The sequence below is a fragment of the Leguminivora glycinivorella genome, chromosome 20 (genome assembly GCF_023078275.1).
Source record: "Leguminivora glycinivorella isolate SPB_JAAS2020 chromosome 20, LegGlyc_1.1, whole genome shotgun sequence".
NCBI lineage: Eukaryota > Metazoa > Arthropoda > Insecta > Lepidoptera > Tortricidae > Leguminivora > Leguminivora glycinivorella.
The window spans coordinates 5311261-5327796 of record NC_062990.1 but is presented as its reverse complement, the minus strand read 5'-3'; the positions used below and the strand labels follow the sequence as shown (position 1 = coordinate 5327796).

The following is a 16536-nucleotide window of genomic DNA, read 5'->3' as shown; positions in this document are numbered from 1 at the left end:
GCAATAAATTTTCTGCCAAAATGTCCACTGGCACACCCACTTTGCCAGTAGAAAGAGGCGGCAAATAAAAGCATTCCAAGTATATTCCAAGAGGACCCTTTTTATGACGGGAAGACCACTCTGCCAGTGCCCAGTGCCAAACAAGAGATTTAAAATTAAAGAAATGCAAAAACAATGCGTTTCTCTTTTCTGAATAAATTAACCAGTTTAAGGGAAGAAGGGTTAATAAAATACGAATGTATTCTTATAACAAAATCATTATATTTCTACAAGAAATTACAAAAGCTTGAAAACATACACGAAATTATACTTACATAAGTTGAATATTAACTACGGCCCAAGTCAAAGTTTCTAGATACGAATATCGAATGTAATAAAAAACAATCACAGACATCTTACAAACGAACAGCAATATATATAAAAATTCGAAAGGTCCACTAATATCTGATAGTCAAATAGGCAAGTTTGTCAAATCAATTGATATTTTAATTTATGGTCAGCTCTGCTATGAATGTACATAATATAAATTTTGAAAAACATTTTATAACCTCAAAATAGTTTATAGGTTATGTTGACCTTTTGTCTGCCGAAAACAGAAAAATGTGTATTTTGTTAAAATCAATTGATATTTTACGGTCAGCTCTGCTAAAAATGTACATAATATAATTTTAGAGAAGATCTAAAGCCACAAGCGGATAAAAAAAAACAAATATAAATTTAGCCGGCACTTTTTATAACCTCAAAATAATGTATAGGTTATGTTGACCTTTTGTTTGCCGATGCCTAAAAAATGTGTACATACATAGCAGAGGATTAAAGAATAGAATAAAAGACGCGTACAATAGTGCAATAGAATTAATTATTATTGCTATACGGTTCAGTATGACATCCAGCGGATAGTTATTTCACTTAGAACACTATCTTTAGAGCTTCATTTTGCAGTAATGTACGAGTCTGTATTCCTAATAGAGTCATACCTAGCTTATTTGATAGCTCCGCCTGTGCAAGGGGTGAAGTTTGATATTGAAAATAACACTAGCATGGCTGTCAACTTGGTATGTCTCTATTTAAATGGGCTATTATTTTATTTTAAGGCGGTTGATTGGAGTGACACGGGACAACAGTCGCACCGTCAAGCGGAGCGCTTGCTGCTACGCAGGCGGCGTCTGTTGTTAGGAACGATGGTGTCTCTGGTTCTTGTAGATTTTGTTGATCTGCTTGGTGATGACCCTGAAAGAAAGTTTTACTGTTACCGGTTTTTTCAATGAAAGCAGATTTTTTTAGAATGGATACCTTTGCTTGAGAAGTCTTATTAAGTCCACTAAAATCGCCATAGTTTATTTCTGATGTAATGCGGTTAAGAGGCGACTAACAAAGACTTGCATAATAATCAGGTAGTAGACCTCCAGGATGCCAGATCTCTTTAGTTTCATGTACCACAACGTCCACAACAGTCACAAAGTGGTCCCGTGGTCACTTATAAGTCTAGTCAAATAGATACGCGTTGCGTTTTGAGTAGTCTTGACAAAGATATATAACTTATTGTTATACCTTAAAAATAAAATGCACTTACTTTTAATCTTGCTAGCAGGAGACTTTGGGCGCTCAACGATCTTAACTTCCTTCTTCTTAGCCTTTGACTTCGTTTTAGGCTCAATCTTCTTCACATCCAACTTCTCAACAGCAACTTTAACTTCCTTAATCTTAACGCTATCAACGCTACTCTTATTCCTTCTAGTCTTTGCTTCAGTCTTCGGTTTTTCCACTTTCTTTCTCATTGACCTGGTTGTTCTTGTAACCGGGTCTGAAGGAACTTCTACAACTTGTTTTGCTTCTTGCATCTCTCTCGCTTCCCTCTTTTCTTTAATCATGTGTATTTTAACCATAGCTGGAGTGTAACCTTGGAGTTCTTCCGGTATCTCTTCAGATTCTTTAGCTTTGCCTGCAAGCCTTCTCTTAAAGTTAGCTAAGACTTCTTTCATAGCTGGTGTCCATTTGACGCCTTGCAAGTAATCTTTCTGCATCAGCGGGGACTGTAAGGAGTCACTTCCTTCTGAGGACGCATCTGAGAGCTTCCTGATCCTGTATTTGCAGGTATCCTCGTCATCATCTTCATCACTGTTAGATGTGTTACGTTCCTTACGAATAATATCCTCTGGGTTTTGAGCTAAAATTTCTGCCCAAGTAAACTGTTTGGCGGAACCCATGAAATTACCAAACTTCCCAATGCTACTTCTGTGCGTTCTTTTTCCCCTGCGTTTCTGCACTTTTTTCTTTGAACGTAAGTTTTTCGGGGATAATTTTTTGCCCAAAATATCATGAGGCATCAGCGACTTTTTCAGGCGCGCGATCAAATCTGCATCAGACACAAAGAAGTTTCTTGAAGTGCACGGCTTTCTTATACCTTCACTGGATATATTGATAGTTTGCTTCAACAGTTCCAACTTCAGGTCATTTTCAAGTGAGCAAACGTTCTCTCTTTCAAAACTTTTCTTGATCCCATTTCTCCCTAAGAAATCTACTGGAGTATTTTTCCTGCCAAATCTTCTCGAATTTCCAACCCATTTGCGACCCATTGGTGAATTTGGAGGTTCAGCTAGCTTCAAAGACACTTCTTTGTCTGCATTCTTCATCAATTCACTCTTGAAAAGACTTCTGCAGTGGTCATAATCAGGCTTCTCAGTGAACTCTAAGCTGGTGACGTATTCCAAGTATTTCTCCATGAATTGGGGATACAACTCTGTTTTGAAACTGGTTTTTAAGAAGGACTTGATATCGCTCATGTAGTTTTTCTTCAAGGCATGGACTAAGTCGGGTTCAGCAAGAACTTCTGTAGTCTTCCAAGGCAAGGAACCTGTTAGCCAGTCAATCAGATTGTAGCCGAGTGTCTCAAGGTCAGACCTTCTAGAATGGGCTCCAATATGAGAATCCCTGGAGCTGTATTCTAATGTCCCATCATGAGCTTTCCTCGCATCCATGCCAAAATCTTTATGCTTGCCTTCGGAATCTAGGAACTTTGAAGCCAAACCATAATCCAGTAAGTAAATCTGCCTATTTGACTGTGACAGAATCGCTTCTTTATGTATATCGTCATCATTAGCTGTGTCCGTTTTCTTCTTTTTCGTGTCTTCAAAGAACTCTGCTGTAGTTCTTATGAGCTTTTTATTGCCGAAATCATCAAGCAACTTCTGGTATGACTGATCCGAGCAAACTGAGCTAGTCATGTCCTCATAGTTGACATAACTAGAGAGTTGCCTGAGATTGAAGGCATGATGCCTATGTAAAGTCCTACTGTCCCTATCATTCAGTATTTTCCTTAGCTGTTTAACACTGGCCAGTCTTCTCTCATCACAACTATTGTTAAGATCTAAGCCTTTAGAGTCTTTAATCACATAGTCCTCATCATCATAATAGTTGGAAGCCCGCGCCTTCCCACTCTTAACCCTCCTGTGCTTTCCTGACAGCACTGCTACTTCTTTTGTTTCTTTTTCAAAAGATTGTGAAGTTTTTGCCATAGGGAACTTATTTATTTTGCCACCTTCAAATCCAAGCATGAGATTTGAGCTTTTTATATCCGAATGTGTGTATCCCTGATTGTGTAGGTACTCTAATACATCTAGTATCTGCAGAGCTAGTACTAAGACATTCTTCAAGTCCAGTACTTTGGTCCGAGCAATGATTTTGTGCAAGTCTATGTCGTAGCGTGGTAGGACAAGGAACCTGTATTTCATGCCAGTCTTTTTGTCTATGAACGACCCACTTGCAATGTAAACTGGCATGCCAATGCGTTTCTGTTTGTTTTGCTGACGCCATGCTTTTACTGAAACGAAAAAGAAACATTAATAGCACTCTTTAAATTTCACATAGGTAGAATTCATTAAGTATATCCTTACTTTTTGCCACCTGAGAAGTACGGATCAAGCAATGTACTTCCACAAACAGCGGTCCGTTGGAGTGAGGCTCTATCTTGACCACATAGTTGGCGTTCAGCTTAGTGACTTCCTTGTCCACATTGTCTGACGCCAGGTAGATGCGACCGAAGCTGCCGCGGCCTAGAAAGACAAACAATATTGTACAAACTTATATGTATAGCCTCGTAACAGCCACCATACAAAAAATTAACAAGAGAATTTTGATCCTAGTTGCATTTTAAATTAAGTTGAGTTCATTTGTTCGAAAAATTTTAAAGACAAAAGAAATGCTACTTTATTTATTTACATGAAAGTTAAAATTCCAATGAACCTAAATGTACATCTCATTGCACATTGGGCGGCAAGAGGATAGGATACCAGTCTTGTTACTCTCTATAGAGTAGCATGATGAAAAGAAGAAAAAACAGATACTTTTGGTATTCTCTCTAATTAAGGTGGCCACTATAGTTCTTTCATCATTCATTTAAAAAGAAGAAAAAATTCAAATTGTTTAATTTTTTCTCAGTTTGTGTTACTTAAACAAGTTTTTAGCCAAAATCTGGGCTCTACAGACCTCCCCATACATTTCAGATCAATTGTAGTTCAAGTTATATGTAAACACTTGTCCACAAGCTACCTATATATGATAATTCTACAATTTTCCATCAGAAGTACTGTTATAATTATAATCATTAAAAGTAATAAATAAATAAATTGATCATTAGTAGCACAGTAACTAAGTATGTAATTGTCAAATTAATTTGCCTAAATCCAAAATAAACACATATTCTAAACCTTATTTCAATGATAAGAATAAGAGCCATTAAAATACACTATTTGTGGCCAAAACAATTTATTGAGCAAATCCATTGCTATGTGGGGACAGATAAATAAAATTGCAGCTATCAATTTATTTCCACTTTAGCAAGGTCATAAAACAGATGCGTGTTCAAGGTTCAATTTAGAAACAGAATTAATTATTGTAATCACACTTAACTTTACCTGGCCACGAGATTTCCTATATTTAACTGACTTAGGGTTAACTGAATTAAAAACTTTATTAGTTACATTTAGAGTGTGGTATAATTTTTTTAAAGCAACAAATTGTAAAAAACAAAAATTATTAAATAACAGTTTTCATAATTTGACTTCTACTTCAATATATGCACCAATTTCTTTGAACTTATGTGTAGATGTAAATAAACTTAGCATGTCACAAATTCACAAGGTAACGGCAAACAGAAAATCAATACTTATGACTTATTTGTTTAAGAAATGCACAAATTGGATGTTAGTGCCCACTTCAGGGTTTTAGAATATTTTATTATGTTAATTATAAAAATAAATATCTGATAACATTTAAATTATGTACAATTTTAGGTTATTTGTGAACAGAAGATCTATTTACGAGTCTGAAAACCAGTTAGTAAGGGAAAAGAAAGTTGTTAACGACTGTTTAGAGCTAATTACTCACCTATAGGCTTTCCAATGCGCCATTTCTTCTGCTGTATGTCCGAAAACACAATACCAGGCGGCAAGGCTTCGTCGTCGGTGAAACTAGCGTCCAAGCTCGGACATAACAAAGAAAGCTGCTCTAAAACCACTTTAGGTTTCTTTTTAGGGGGCTCCGGCGGCTGCACGGCCTCTGTCCCGCGCCGCGGCATAGTACTATTGACCAGTTACCAAGTGAAAGACCACAACAGTGACCAGAATTTCTCTCTTACAACTCGCCCAGTAACTAGAAAAAAACGCAACAGAATGAGTATAAACGTGAAAAGGATTGATCTTAATTTAATAATGTACAACGTGCAATGCAATGTGACAAAGAAATGCAATTAAATCGGCTTAAATTGTTATTCAACACTGTTTTACCTAAAATCACATCACAGGGGCGAAGAAATAACCACGGTCACAAATTTCTACTATAACATATAGCGCATAGATTGATTTAAACAATTCACTAGTGAAAAAGTGCTATGTTTTGTTATTTAAATTAACCCACGAAGTGCAAATCTTGATGCACAACAACTGATTTCATGTCCGCCATGTTGTTAGAAATCATCGGGTTGACGGTCGTGTCGTCTGATCAATGCGGGTGACGTCACATGACGCATAGAATAAACCGGTTTGCACTATAAACTTCCGTATGTTATCAAATTAAAAACGACTTTAACATTACACTATAAGGTTGAATTTGTACCACAGAAATAAGTAATGTTAATAGCAAAATTAGCGTCAATGTATTTTATTCTAGTTTAAAAACTTCAACGTTCGTTGTAAAGTCGTAATTAAAAACTTTTTAAACTTTTTTCCTTACAAAATGTTTTTTTTTTACAGTTGACTATTTTTAGGGTTCCGTACCAAAAAGGTACAACAGGAACCCTTATGGTGCGACTCTGTCCGTCTGTCTGTCCGTCTGTCACATTGTTAAATATCTCGAGAACTACTTATGCTATCGATATGAAATTTGGAATAGTTATAAACATTGTAAACCTCTACAAGTTGAAAGATTTTTTTTTTAATTAATTTATATAAATGATAGAAAATGGCCAAAATGAAAGGGGGGCAAACTGAAAATTTCAAGTAACTAGGTCAAGTGGGGTATCGTTAGAAAGAGCTCAAACTGTACATATCAAAAATATTTTTTATAATTTTTTGGTTGTGGAAAAAAAAATGTTTTTTGAAGGAAAATGTAAAAAAAAATACCGTCCCCCCCCCCTTATCTCCGAAGTTTACCAACATAAATTTATGAAATTTTCACCAAACATGGCTATTATAAGGAATATTACAGGAAAAATAAAATCGTATACGTATCTTGAAAACTTTTTTTTTAATTTATAAAAAACCTTTCAGATTTACATTTTCAATTTCAACACCCTTGCGGGTGTTTATTGTACCTGTATTTTTTAACAAAATAACAATGAAATTACCTGCTTTCAAATACATAGAGGCAAAATGGTTAAAATCGGTTTACGCAATAAACAATTATTCCATAAAAATCATCCTCCATACTAGCTCGCGCTCATTAGTTTACTCAATTTGCCGATAGATGTCGCTGTACGTTGAACGCTCATTTCCTACATCGCGTTTTTCCTGATATAATGAGGTCGGTTCAGGAGCGGCCTTGCGACATGTAATAAGTCGTAAACTATTGAAGTCGAATAGTCTTGATTTTATTTGGACGTTGTCTAACAATAAAATTGTATATTAAAATATTACTTGTTATGTGGGAAATTGAGTCTTGAGGGATTTAGTCAAATCTGTAGAGTTCTATGAATAACATTTTGATGATTCAATTATTGAAAGTTTGTTCGGAACCACAGAACTAAATCAAGATAGAAGGAAAAAGTGTATCTACTTCGCGTGCGGAAAAGTTAAATAGCGAGCAACATTGTTCGCCGCGCAAGTCAGTCTGCTCCCGACCGCTGCCCGCGAGTGACATACAGTGAAAAATACAAAATGGGTCGGTATTCGATAATTAACTGTTCAAACACCACCAATAAAAGCAAGGGTGTTAAACAAAGTGTTTCCTATCATCGGTATAAGTACCATTTGTCCTAAAATATTTTTTATTAAATAAAAAACACGATTTTCCTATTTTTATCATCAAAACATTAGCTGACGTACGGCCGTCAAACTAGTTTTCCATTGCGGCTTTAATTTGACGAGTCCGACTTGGCGTGCGTTTAAAACAAGCGATATAAAAATAGGCTATTCAAACTGTCGAGACAAAGTGAAGGTAGATTTGTTATTTTGTCCGTCGAACTCACGTCGAACTTAAGAATAGTGGTGCACCACGGAACTATATCGTCATGTATGCTGCGATTTCCTTATTCGATTTAAATCGATTTTGCGAAGCAGTGGAAATTATAATTATGTTTTTATATTGTTATGAAACTATACATATAAAGTACGAGTGAAAAGTAAATTTAACTTTAAAATAGGTTACAGTTACGGTATTAACGTTGAATTTGTGGTCGGCAGAAAAACAAATACAAACATAATACGCTCTATATTTATTATGAATAAAAATAACTCTAAAAATGCTTTAATGGTTAATTATATTTATATATTACTAAAAGTTGTAACAAATAACATGAGGATAATGCTGTGAGTACATGGTCGATTTTCTTAAAAATATTACGAAATATTAACTAGTATTAATACCTACCTACTAAAATCTTTGTTCCTGGCCTTAGGCAAATTATATACCTACTAGTGAATTGTTTGTCATCACACGAATACAGGTATATACTTACTTCATTTCACAACGAAGATGAACATCCGATATTTTTAACTTCGGCGGGCATCCCGCACGCAACCTCCACAATCGATCGAATGGGTTACGCGGCGACAACGTTCCCATCACTAAAGTACACTCGTGACGTCATAGGCTCGACACAAAACGTTACACGCTCGGTTTCGCTGTTAATCGCCGAGCATTTTCCTTCTATCTTGATTTAGTTCTGTGTACGGAACCCTCGGTGAGCAAGTCCGACTCGCACTTGACCGGTTTTTTTCTGCATAAACACACTGCATAGGTTACGGTGACCGCTTTACATCAGGCGGGCCGTATGCTTGTTTGCCACCGACGTAGTATATAAAAAAAAATATCCCATTTATTATGTATTTGAGATTTGTGACGTAGCCTGCTCTACTTGGATTATGGTTCAAAATGAATCTTTTAATCCGGAACTGGAGGCCACAGGTTTGAATTTGAATCCCCACAACCACATCGTAACTAAGGAAAACATTGTGAGAAAACCTGTTAAGTATTTGTTTTAATTTTAGTTATGGTGTTGGTCGGCCAGATCAGATAACAGTTGCTTTCGTAAAAATTACTTCCTATGCCAAATTCTGGGATTACTTGCCAAGCCGACCCCAGGCTCAAATGAGCCGTTGATATGTGGATTACTAGAGATCCAGGATAAACGATAAAGCAAGGAAGTATATACCTTTTTGATCATTATTACCACAAACTACTAAGAAGATACTATGATTATTACATTGAAAATTCATAAAAGTATGTATAGGCTTAAAAAAGTTTTTGACAACATCATCAAGCCATCAAGCCAGCTTAGCTTCACATTGACAGCTTATATCAGTCGTATTAAGTCGTATTTTGTCAGTGTGAAAATAGGTATGTAAACAAACAAAAATATATTAATTTGATTGTTATTATAAATATTATAATGATAAGATAGTTGATTCTATTATGTATGAAGTATATCCGAAAAATACCTACTTGTGAAGCAAAAATTATTATTAACAACCACCAAGATGAATTTACATAGGAAAATTCTTAATATTTATAACTGTAAATTCATTCTAGGGCTCCACATCATACCTTCAAGCCCAAGATAGCTTCAAGATACTATTTTAAACTTATTCAAAAGAACTATTTTCTATCGCATATATCGCAGGGAGAGTGAAAAAGATAGACCTATAAGCGCATAAGTGCATCCCGTTCGACACACACAGCGGCATGAATGCATCGTTTTATTTCATTTCTCATTCACTCGGCGGCGGACGGCGGAACCGCACGCTCTGTCGCGCAATTTTGCCCGGGTTTGTTTGTCAACAAGAAGTAAATATGTAGTTATTTCAGTGATTTTTGTGACATAAACTTTGTGTTTTTAAATGCTGTAGTGTTGGAAGATGGACGGTGCTAACGATTCAGACCATTCTATGACTTGGGAGGATTTTTTCGGTACGTACCTTCCAACGCTTGCGTTCTTATTAGTTTTGCGCTCGTAACATCGTTAGCAAGAATCTACACAATACGAAATTAAAAAAAAAATCTTCCTGTCTATGGAGTTCGGATTCAAAAAAGTTGATATTATTAAAAAGTTTGAATAATCAGTGCTTGCAAATTTCTCGGCCGCGAGCAGGTTTGTGCAGCATTTCCCCTTATGGCAGTATGGTTGCGTTGCGTCGCCTGCACTTATGTTAAAACGTGATCAATCAGTTTGCTCTTTATACTTCGTGTGCCCGATAAGGAGGAATTTATTAAAACATACGCACTTGAAACAAAGTGTGTAAAGAAAGATTATGTATTGTTGGCTGCAAACCTACACACTTGAGACTACGTTTATCAGCCTTAAAATTGTAGGTACTTAAGTCCACGTATTTCTCAAACAGGAAGAGTGTCAGATGTCATTATAAATAGTAATAGTACTATGATTTTATACATACCTAACTTAAATTACTATAGTAAGTTCATACTTGATACTTAATTTATTGAGTAGGTACATTCGACTAAAACTATTATATGTACCTTACTTTATTTCTTATTGGAATCCAATTAAACGTTATTCATTAAAATTATTAAACATATACCTGTAAGTAATTTCAGCAGCTATAAAGATAATTACCTTCTTTAATTAAACAATAGTATAAGAAAATGAGCTGGACACTACCTAATAGTAGTCAGGCGGACCGTATGCTTGTTTGCCACCGACGTACTATAAAAAAATAGTTAACAGTATCAAACAAAAACATTATGGGCTAATATTTAGATCCCAGAAATCCACAAAAAAAAAAAGATAAAACACGATAGTAATAATAATTACGCAAGTAACGCAAGGGTTTCCGTGCGAGTCTGATTGGCAACTAGCTAGCAGATTTTTTACCGGGCTTAGCATTGACCCTGAGATGCGTCAGACCATTTTTTTACAGCCGGTCCCATCTATGGGTCAACCGCCGAAACGCGAGGAAAAAGGAATCCATTGTTTTTTTTTTCAGACTCCATTGTCTTTCAGTCTTTCATCAGAGCACGCAAAAAAAAAAAAAACTAAAAGTTAATCTATTCATTTATCTACCTGTCTATCCTTCTTCTATATATATTTGTATGTACTTAAATTATTAGATTTTTGTTTAAGTATCGTAAGTCTTCGCGCCCTCATGGTACCTAATCATCGAGGTATTTCGCGCTTACCTTCATCAAAAAAAGTCTTGTGTCCTAGCAACTATATGGCTCGAAGGACCAAAACATGGTAGTTAGCTAAAAATATTAAAAAAAGATTGGGTAGACCTGGCTCAGTTGAAGTACAATATTAGTTATTTTACAGATGGCGTCTGTATAGATTTACCGGATTTACCTGTCACTTCGACGAATAGTGTCAAAAACTTGTTTTTTTTTCCCCCCCTGGATGCCAGCTGCCGAAGAACAGTCTCATAGAGTCAGGAAAAAAAACCTGTGCAGATTAAATATATCATAACCCTTTTGCCGTTCCCATCACTTCGAATATGGTTTGCATTGTATCCAACTGCATGTGCAGTATTCATTTAATGCGATTCGATGTAATGAGTGTTTCTGAAAACACCTAACGGTCGAAATAGCTGGCATTCTCGACTAGCAGGTTGTTAATTAAAGTTAATCGGCACGTAGCTGGGTAGAGGATTCTATTCAGCGCCTACTAAGCATGCTAGTGTTGCCAGTAGCTATCAATATAAAGGCTTATTTCCACTAAAGTTCAGATTATTATACAGATTTTACTACTCAATTGTGTATAGTTACACATTATAAACTAACATAAAAAGAGGAAAATTACTGCTTGCTTGAGTAAGACTTGAACTCACGACTTGAGGAGCGATACTCCAACGCTCTGCCATCTGAGCCACCAATACGAAGTCGCTCCAGACGTTGTGTTGTGAGTTCAAGTCTCATCTAAGGCAGACATTTTCTACGCTTGTTAAAAAAATAAAAGAAAGCTAACGTCTTACTTTTTGGCGACGGCGATGTGTTCTATTGTACTCGTGGTCTCGGAGAAAACATTGAGAGCCATACAAACATTGAAATTGTGAACTTTTTACAGTCAAGGTATTAAATATAGATGCGGACAAAGTGCCAAACTATGTATCCACAACCTTAAAGTATACCTCTGCCACACTATGCTCCCCGCACTGCCGCGATGCAGCCCTCTCCGGCCTCACACTGCCCTACTCGCGCGATTAATCGCTCTAGGTTGTTGCCGGCCCTTTGACTCGCGCCAAAAAACTGACAAAATAGGAAGCGGTGGGTATGACGAGTAGCGCGGCCACACTATGCCTCTATATACCTACTTCCCTCGCTACTTCCCACGCCGCTCGCCGTGTGTGATAGAGGTTATAAGGTTTTATATATTAAAAATGACATAAAACTCGTATCGTTCGTTTCCCATTTCATTTAATTATTCTCGAAGTCTTGACGAAAGGAAGGGAAGTATTTGCATAGAGGCTTATGCAAGCATGCCCTTTTTGATGTCGCGTTCACCTTGCCATGTCGGAAATTCTATTAGATATCATATTACCATATCCTCCTTTCAAGCAAAATGTTGACGTTTTTCAGTGGATAAGGAAATGTTGTAGAAACTATACCTTTTACCTGATCAAAGCTTTCATAATAATTTTCTATTTGTCCCGTGATTGCTTAAAACTATGAATCCTCCAATTTGAATCTTATTAGAATTAGAGGTATATTATTAAATAAACATTATAGGACACAGATCGAGTTCAACGGTAAGCTCAAGAAGGCTTGGGTTGAGGGTACTCAGACAACATATAATATGGAAAACATCCATGACATGACTCAGGAACATTATCTGTGCTCATCGCACAAATAAAAAAAAAATCGTTTATTCTCGAAATAAACCCTTTTTGACAACATTAAATCTTACCCTATGGCATAGATGCCCTTACCGGGATTCGCACCGCGACTTAGCAGGCAATTATTATTCGGCGCTGACAGTCGCTTTTACCTGACATATCGATTATCGATTATCGTCCGGCGAAATGATAGCCAGAAACCCTCTTAACTGCATGCAAGACCATATTGGGCTGTTACAAAGTGAACGACCCACTGTTAACCGTTAGGCTTGATGTTTAGTTAGCTAATTAAGGGATAATTTACACCGGACAAGTACGTTTCGAATAAGGAAGATGTAATTAAAATGTGATTAAGGTCCATCAGGTTTAAACCTTCCAATCAAGGGTGATCCGGCACCTTCTGGGCGAGTTTGCTCCATCGTAGGCCACCTCTTCGCCTTTATTAGCTAGTCTGTGGCCCATTTATAATCACAGAGAACCTCCTATAGAGTGGCAGTCTTGTATATTTGGTTCGCGATACGAGTCACCAGTGTTTGGGGTGCGAGGAGCGGGCGGGGAATGTGTTAAGCGCGCTGTGATTGGCCGTTTCAAGGACTGCGGGCAGTCGCGCCAGATGAAAAGGGACAGAAGTATGACTGTCCCTCTACTGACGCGTAAGTGGCCAATGTAAGTTGACCTATGCCGGCTCTGAATAAATTATAAATATGACTTATTTGTGGAATGTAATGCCGTCTGTTTTTAAATTTGAGCTTCTTGTTACCTTTCCACACCATTTCACACTACAGGTGGACATCTTTAAGGCATCAAAATACCCTTTTCCAATTTTTTTTGTGCGAAAAACACGCGCTGCTTTCGGGTCTGTTACTTGGTCGATACTGATCGGGCACGGCGAGCGCCCGCGCTTATATCAGTGCAAATACTAGGAAGGCTGGCCACCGCGAGTCGTCTTGTAATAGATGTCTATAGGGGTTGGTCTGTGATACATAGAAACGAATTAACCATTAGGAAATTGGCTTTAATTAAATAGAATCCGACATAATAGATAGTATGATATGACAATCAGAATTAGACAGTTACAATTGTGCATTTGAAAGGATAGAAGAAAGGAGTGTTTATACGTCATTCTCCCCCTCTATAATTTCATCATCTAGGATGTAGTCGTTGAGATGGAGCGGCTTCTTCTTCAACCTAGAAGATCGACGAAAGACCCGTGAAGGTGAAGGCGAAGCTTCTTGTGGGGGAGTACTGTAGACCTCTTCCTCGTGACTAGTGTCAGCGGGACTTTCTTGTGTCTCATCTATAACGGGAATTTCAGATACTTCATCTATGGTCGTTCCGTCGAGTATGGGCATAGGCTCTTCAACTTCATCATCCGACAAAGGAAGCGGCGCTAAGTGTCTATTAGACACGGTTGACTCTTGGCCATTACGTCGTCGAACATACGAGTAGTTCGGATTACTGTGCAGTAGCTCAACTTCTTCGACGTAAGGGTCTGTCTTCGAGCGAACAAATTTCTTTAATAGGACAGGTCCTGGAACGAGCCATGATGGAAGCGATTCACCGACAGGTGTCCTCCGAGGGAATTTGAACAGCTTCTCGTGAGGAGTGGTATTTATCGACGTGGAAAGCAGCGATCGTACGCAATGGAGAGAAAGTTTCAAAACGTGTTCCCAGTTTTCAATGGGAAGGTTTCTTGATTTTAAGGAGAGTTGTATAGTTCGCCAGAGGGTGCCGTTAAGCTTTTCCACTTGGCCATTACCCTGAGGGTTGTATGGAGTGGTGCGAGAAGTGGCAATGTTGCATTTCTTAAGAAAACTTTGTATTTCTTCCGACATAAAACAGGATCCTCTGTCACTGTGTATGTATAAAGGCTGGCCATATTCGAAGAAGAGTTCCTTGAAGCATTTAATGACAGTTGCAGAAGATGTGTCAGGACAAGGGTACGCAAAAGGATAGCGGGAGAACTCGTCTATTATTGTAAGAATATATTTATTCTTCGTATTTGAAGGCAGAGGTCCTTTAAAGTCAACGTTCAATCGTTCGAAGGGCGCTAAAGCTTTTATCAAGGTTCCATTTGTTTTGGCAAAGCGTGGTTTGATTTCAGCACACACGCGACACGAAGCAGTCATTTTTTTGACATCGTCTAAGTTGTAAGGGAGATTTTTTAATTTGATCCAGTGATACATTCTGGTAATACCAGGGTGAGAAAGTGCATCGTGCAATTCGTATAATTTATTGTTATTCATGAATGCGCAAACTCTTGATAGAGCGTCAGCAGCAGTATTCTGGACGCCTGGTCTGTAAATAATGTCGTACTTATAGCAAGACAGTTCAAGTCTCCATCTTTCAATTTTGTCATTTTTAATTTTGCTAGAGTGATTTTGGTTGAAAATATAGCTAACAGATTTCTGGTCAGTGATAAGAAGAAAATGTCTATGAATAAGGTAGTGACGCCATTTTCGAAGACTTTCGACGATAGCACAGGCTTCTTTTTCGACTGCAGCATGCTTGCGCTCGCCGTCCGACAAAGTCCTGGAGAAGAACGCTACTGGTCGACCCTTCTGAGATAATGTGGCGGCAATGGCGAAATCAGACGCATCAGTCTCTACTGTCAATGTTTCTTTGTCATCGATGGCAATTAATGCTGCCCTTTTAATATCAGATTTCAGAAGTTGAAAACTACGCTGTGCGCTTTCATCTAAGGGAAAGTTGGAGTTCTTAATTAATGGTTGTATCTTTTCAGAGAAGTTATATACCCATTTAGCATAATGAGCAAATAATCCAAGAGCTCTTTTCAATTCAGCAGTATTGCGCGGTAAGGGTAGTTTTATGAGAGGCTCAAGTCGGTCTTTATCGGGCTCAATAACATTGTCTTTGATAGTGTATCCAAGGAGGCTGATCGAAGTTTTGCTGAAATTACATTTTTGTTCGTTAAGTGTGAGGTTGTACTTCTTTGCAGCAGCCATAAATTGCTGTAAGTTTTTATCGTGTTCTTCTTTGTTTTTACCGCAAACTGTGACGTCATCAAGATATGTAAAGGTGCCTTGTAAATGTTCTTTCTCAATTATGTGTTCTAGAGTGCGTTGAAAAGCAGCAACTCCATTTGTGACGCCAAACGGGATACGTTTGAATTGCCATAATTTACCGCAAGCTTCAAATGCAGTATATATTTTCTCTTCCTCCAAAATAGGAACCTGATGGTAAGCACTCTTCAAGTCAATCTGGCTAAAGTGGTTGAATTTCGCTACTTTCGAAACTATTGATTCAATATTGGGTAGCGGATACGCATCTAGATATGTAAACTTGTTGATAGTCGTGGAGTAGTCGACAACCATTCTTTTCCTATGAGAGCCACCACCAGCTACTAAAACCTGAGCGCGCCAAGGAGAAACGCTCGGCTCGATAATCCCGTCTTTTAAGAGTTTGGATATTTCAACTTGAATAAATTCTTCGTCGTCTCTGTTGTGACGCCTGGATTTAATCGCGATAGGAGTGATATCAGCAGACAAATGCGTAAAGACAGATGCCGGCGGTACTGATGCTTCCATTACGCAGATATGTAAGGGTTCTCTGGTTCCTCCGAATTCAAGCTCGACTTTAGAGTGAGTTTTGAGTACATCATGACCGACGATAACGTCCGCGCATAAGTTGGGTACTATACGTAGAAGGCGTTGCCTATATGTATGATTATTTATTTGGAGCGTAGCAAAACAAATGCTTTCTACTTGTGACGTGTTGCTTAGAGATGCCAGATTAATCGTTTCATTGTACGGATATTGTTGTAATTTCATTAACTGTGCTATGTTTCTATCGATGTAGCTCTTGGAGCTCCCAGTGTCAATCAGAGCGTCGGCGCGTATATCGTTGATAGTTATAGCGACCGTGGCTTTCTTAAGGCTCGACGGGCTTGCAGCAGAATATTCCATTTTGTAGAAATCTTGAGATGGTAAGCAATCGATAGCGCTCGCGATTGCATTACTCGTGGAAGGAGAGTTACGGGATCGGCAGACTGATGCAAAGTGACCCTTTTTCGAACATA

The 16536-nt window shown here is 37.8% G+C and overlaps 2 protein-coding genes across 2 annotated transcripts in view; one reads left to right on the top strand and one right to left on the bottom strand.

Moving 5' to 3' along the window:
- Positions 1-239: 239 nt before the first annotated feature.
- LOC125237121 lies at positions 240-5969 on the bottom strand. Its single transcript, XM_048144091.1, has 5 exons — positions 5784-5969; positions 5386-5649; positions 3894-4052; positions 1574-3820; positions 240-1230 (listed from the first exon to the last, which is right to left on the bottom strand). The coding sequence occupies exons 2-5, from the start codon at positions 5573-5575 to the stop codon at positions 1133-1135; spliced, it is 2694 nt and encodes an 897-aa protein (XP_048000048.1). The 5' UTR covers positions 5576-5649; positions 5784-5969; the 3' UTR covers positions 240-1132.
- Positions 5970-9446: 3477 nt separating this feature from the next.
- Positions 9447-16536, top strand: part of LOC125237242 — a 236611-nt gene continuing 229521 nt past the window's right edge. The window contains exon 1 of the mRNA XM_048144256.1: positions 9447-9621. Coding sequence (XP_048000213.1) covers positions 9570-9621 — 52 coding nt within the window. The 5' untranslated portion in view covers positions 9447-9569. The remainder of the gene's footprint in view (positions 9622-16536) is intronic.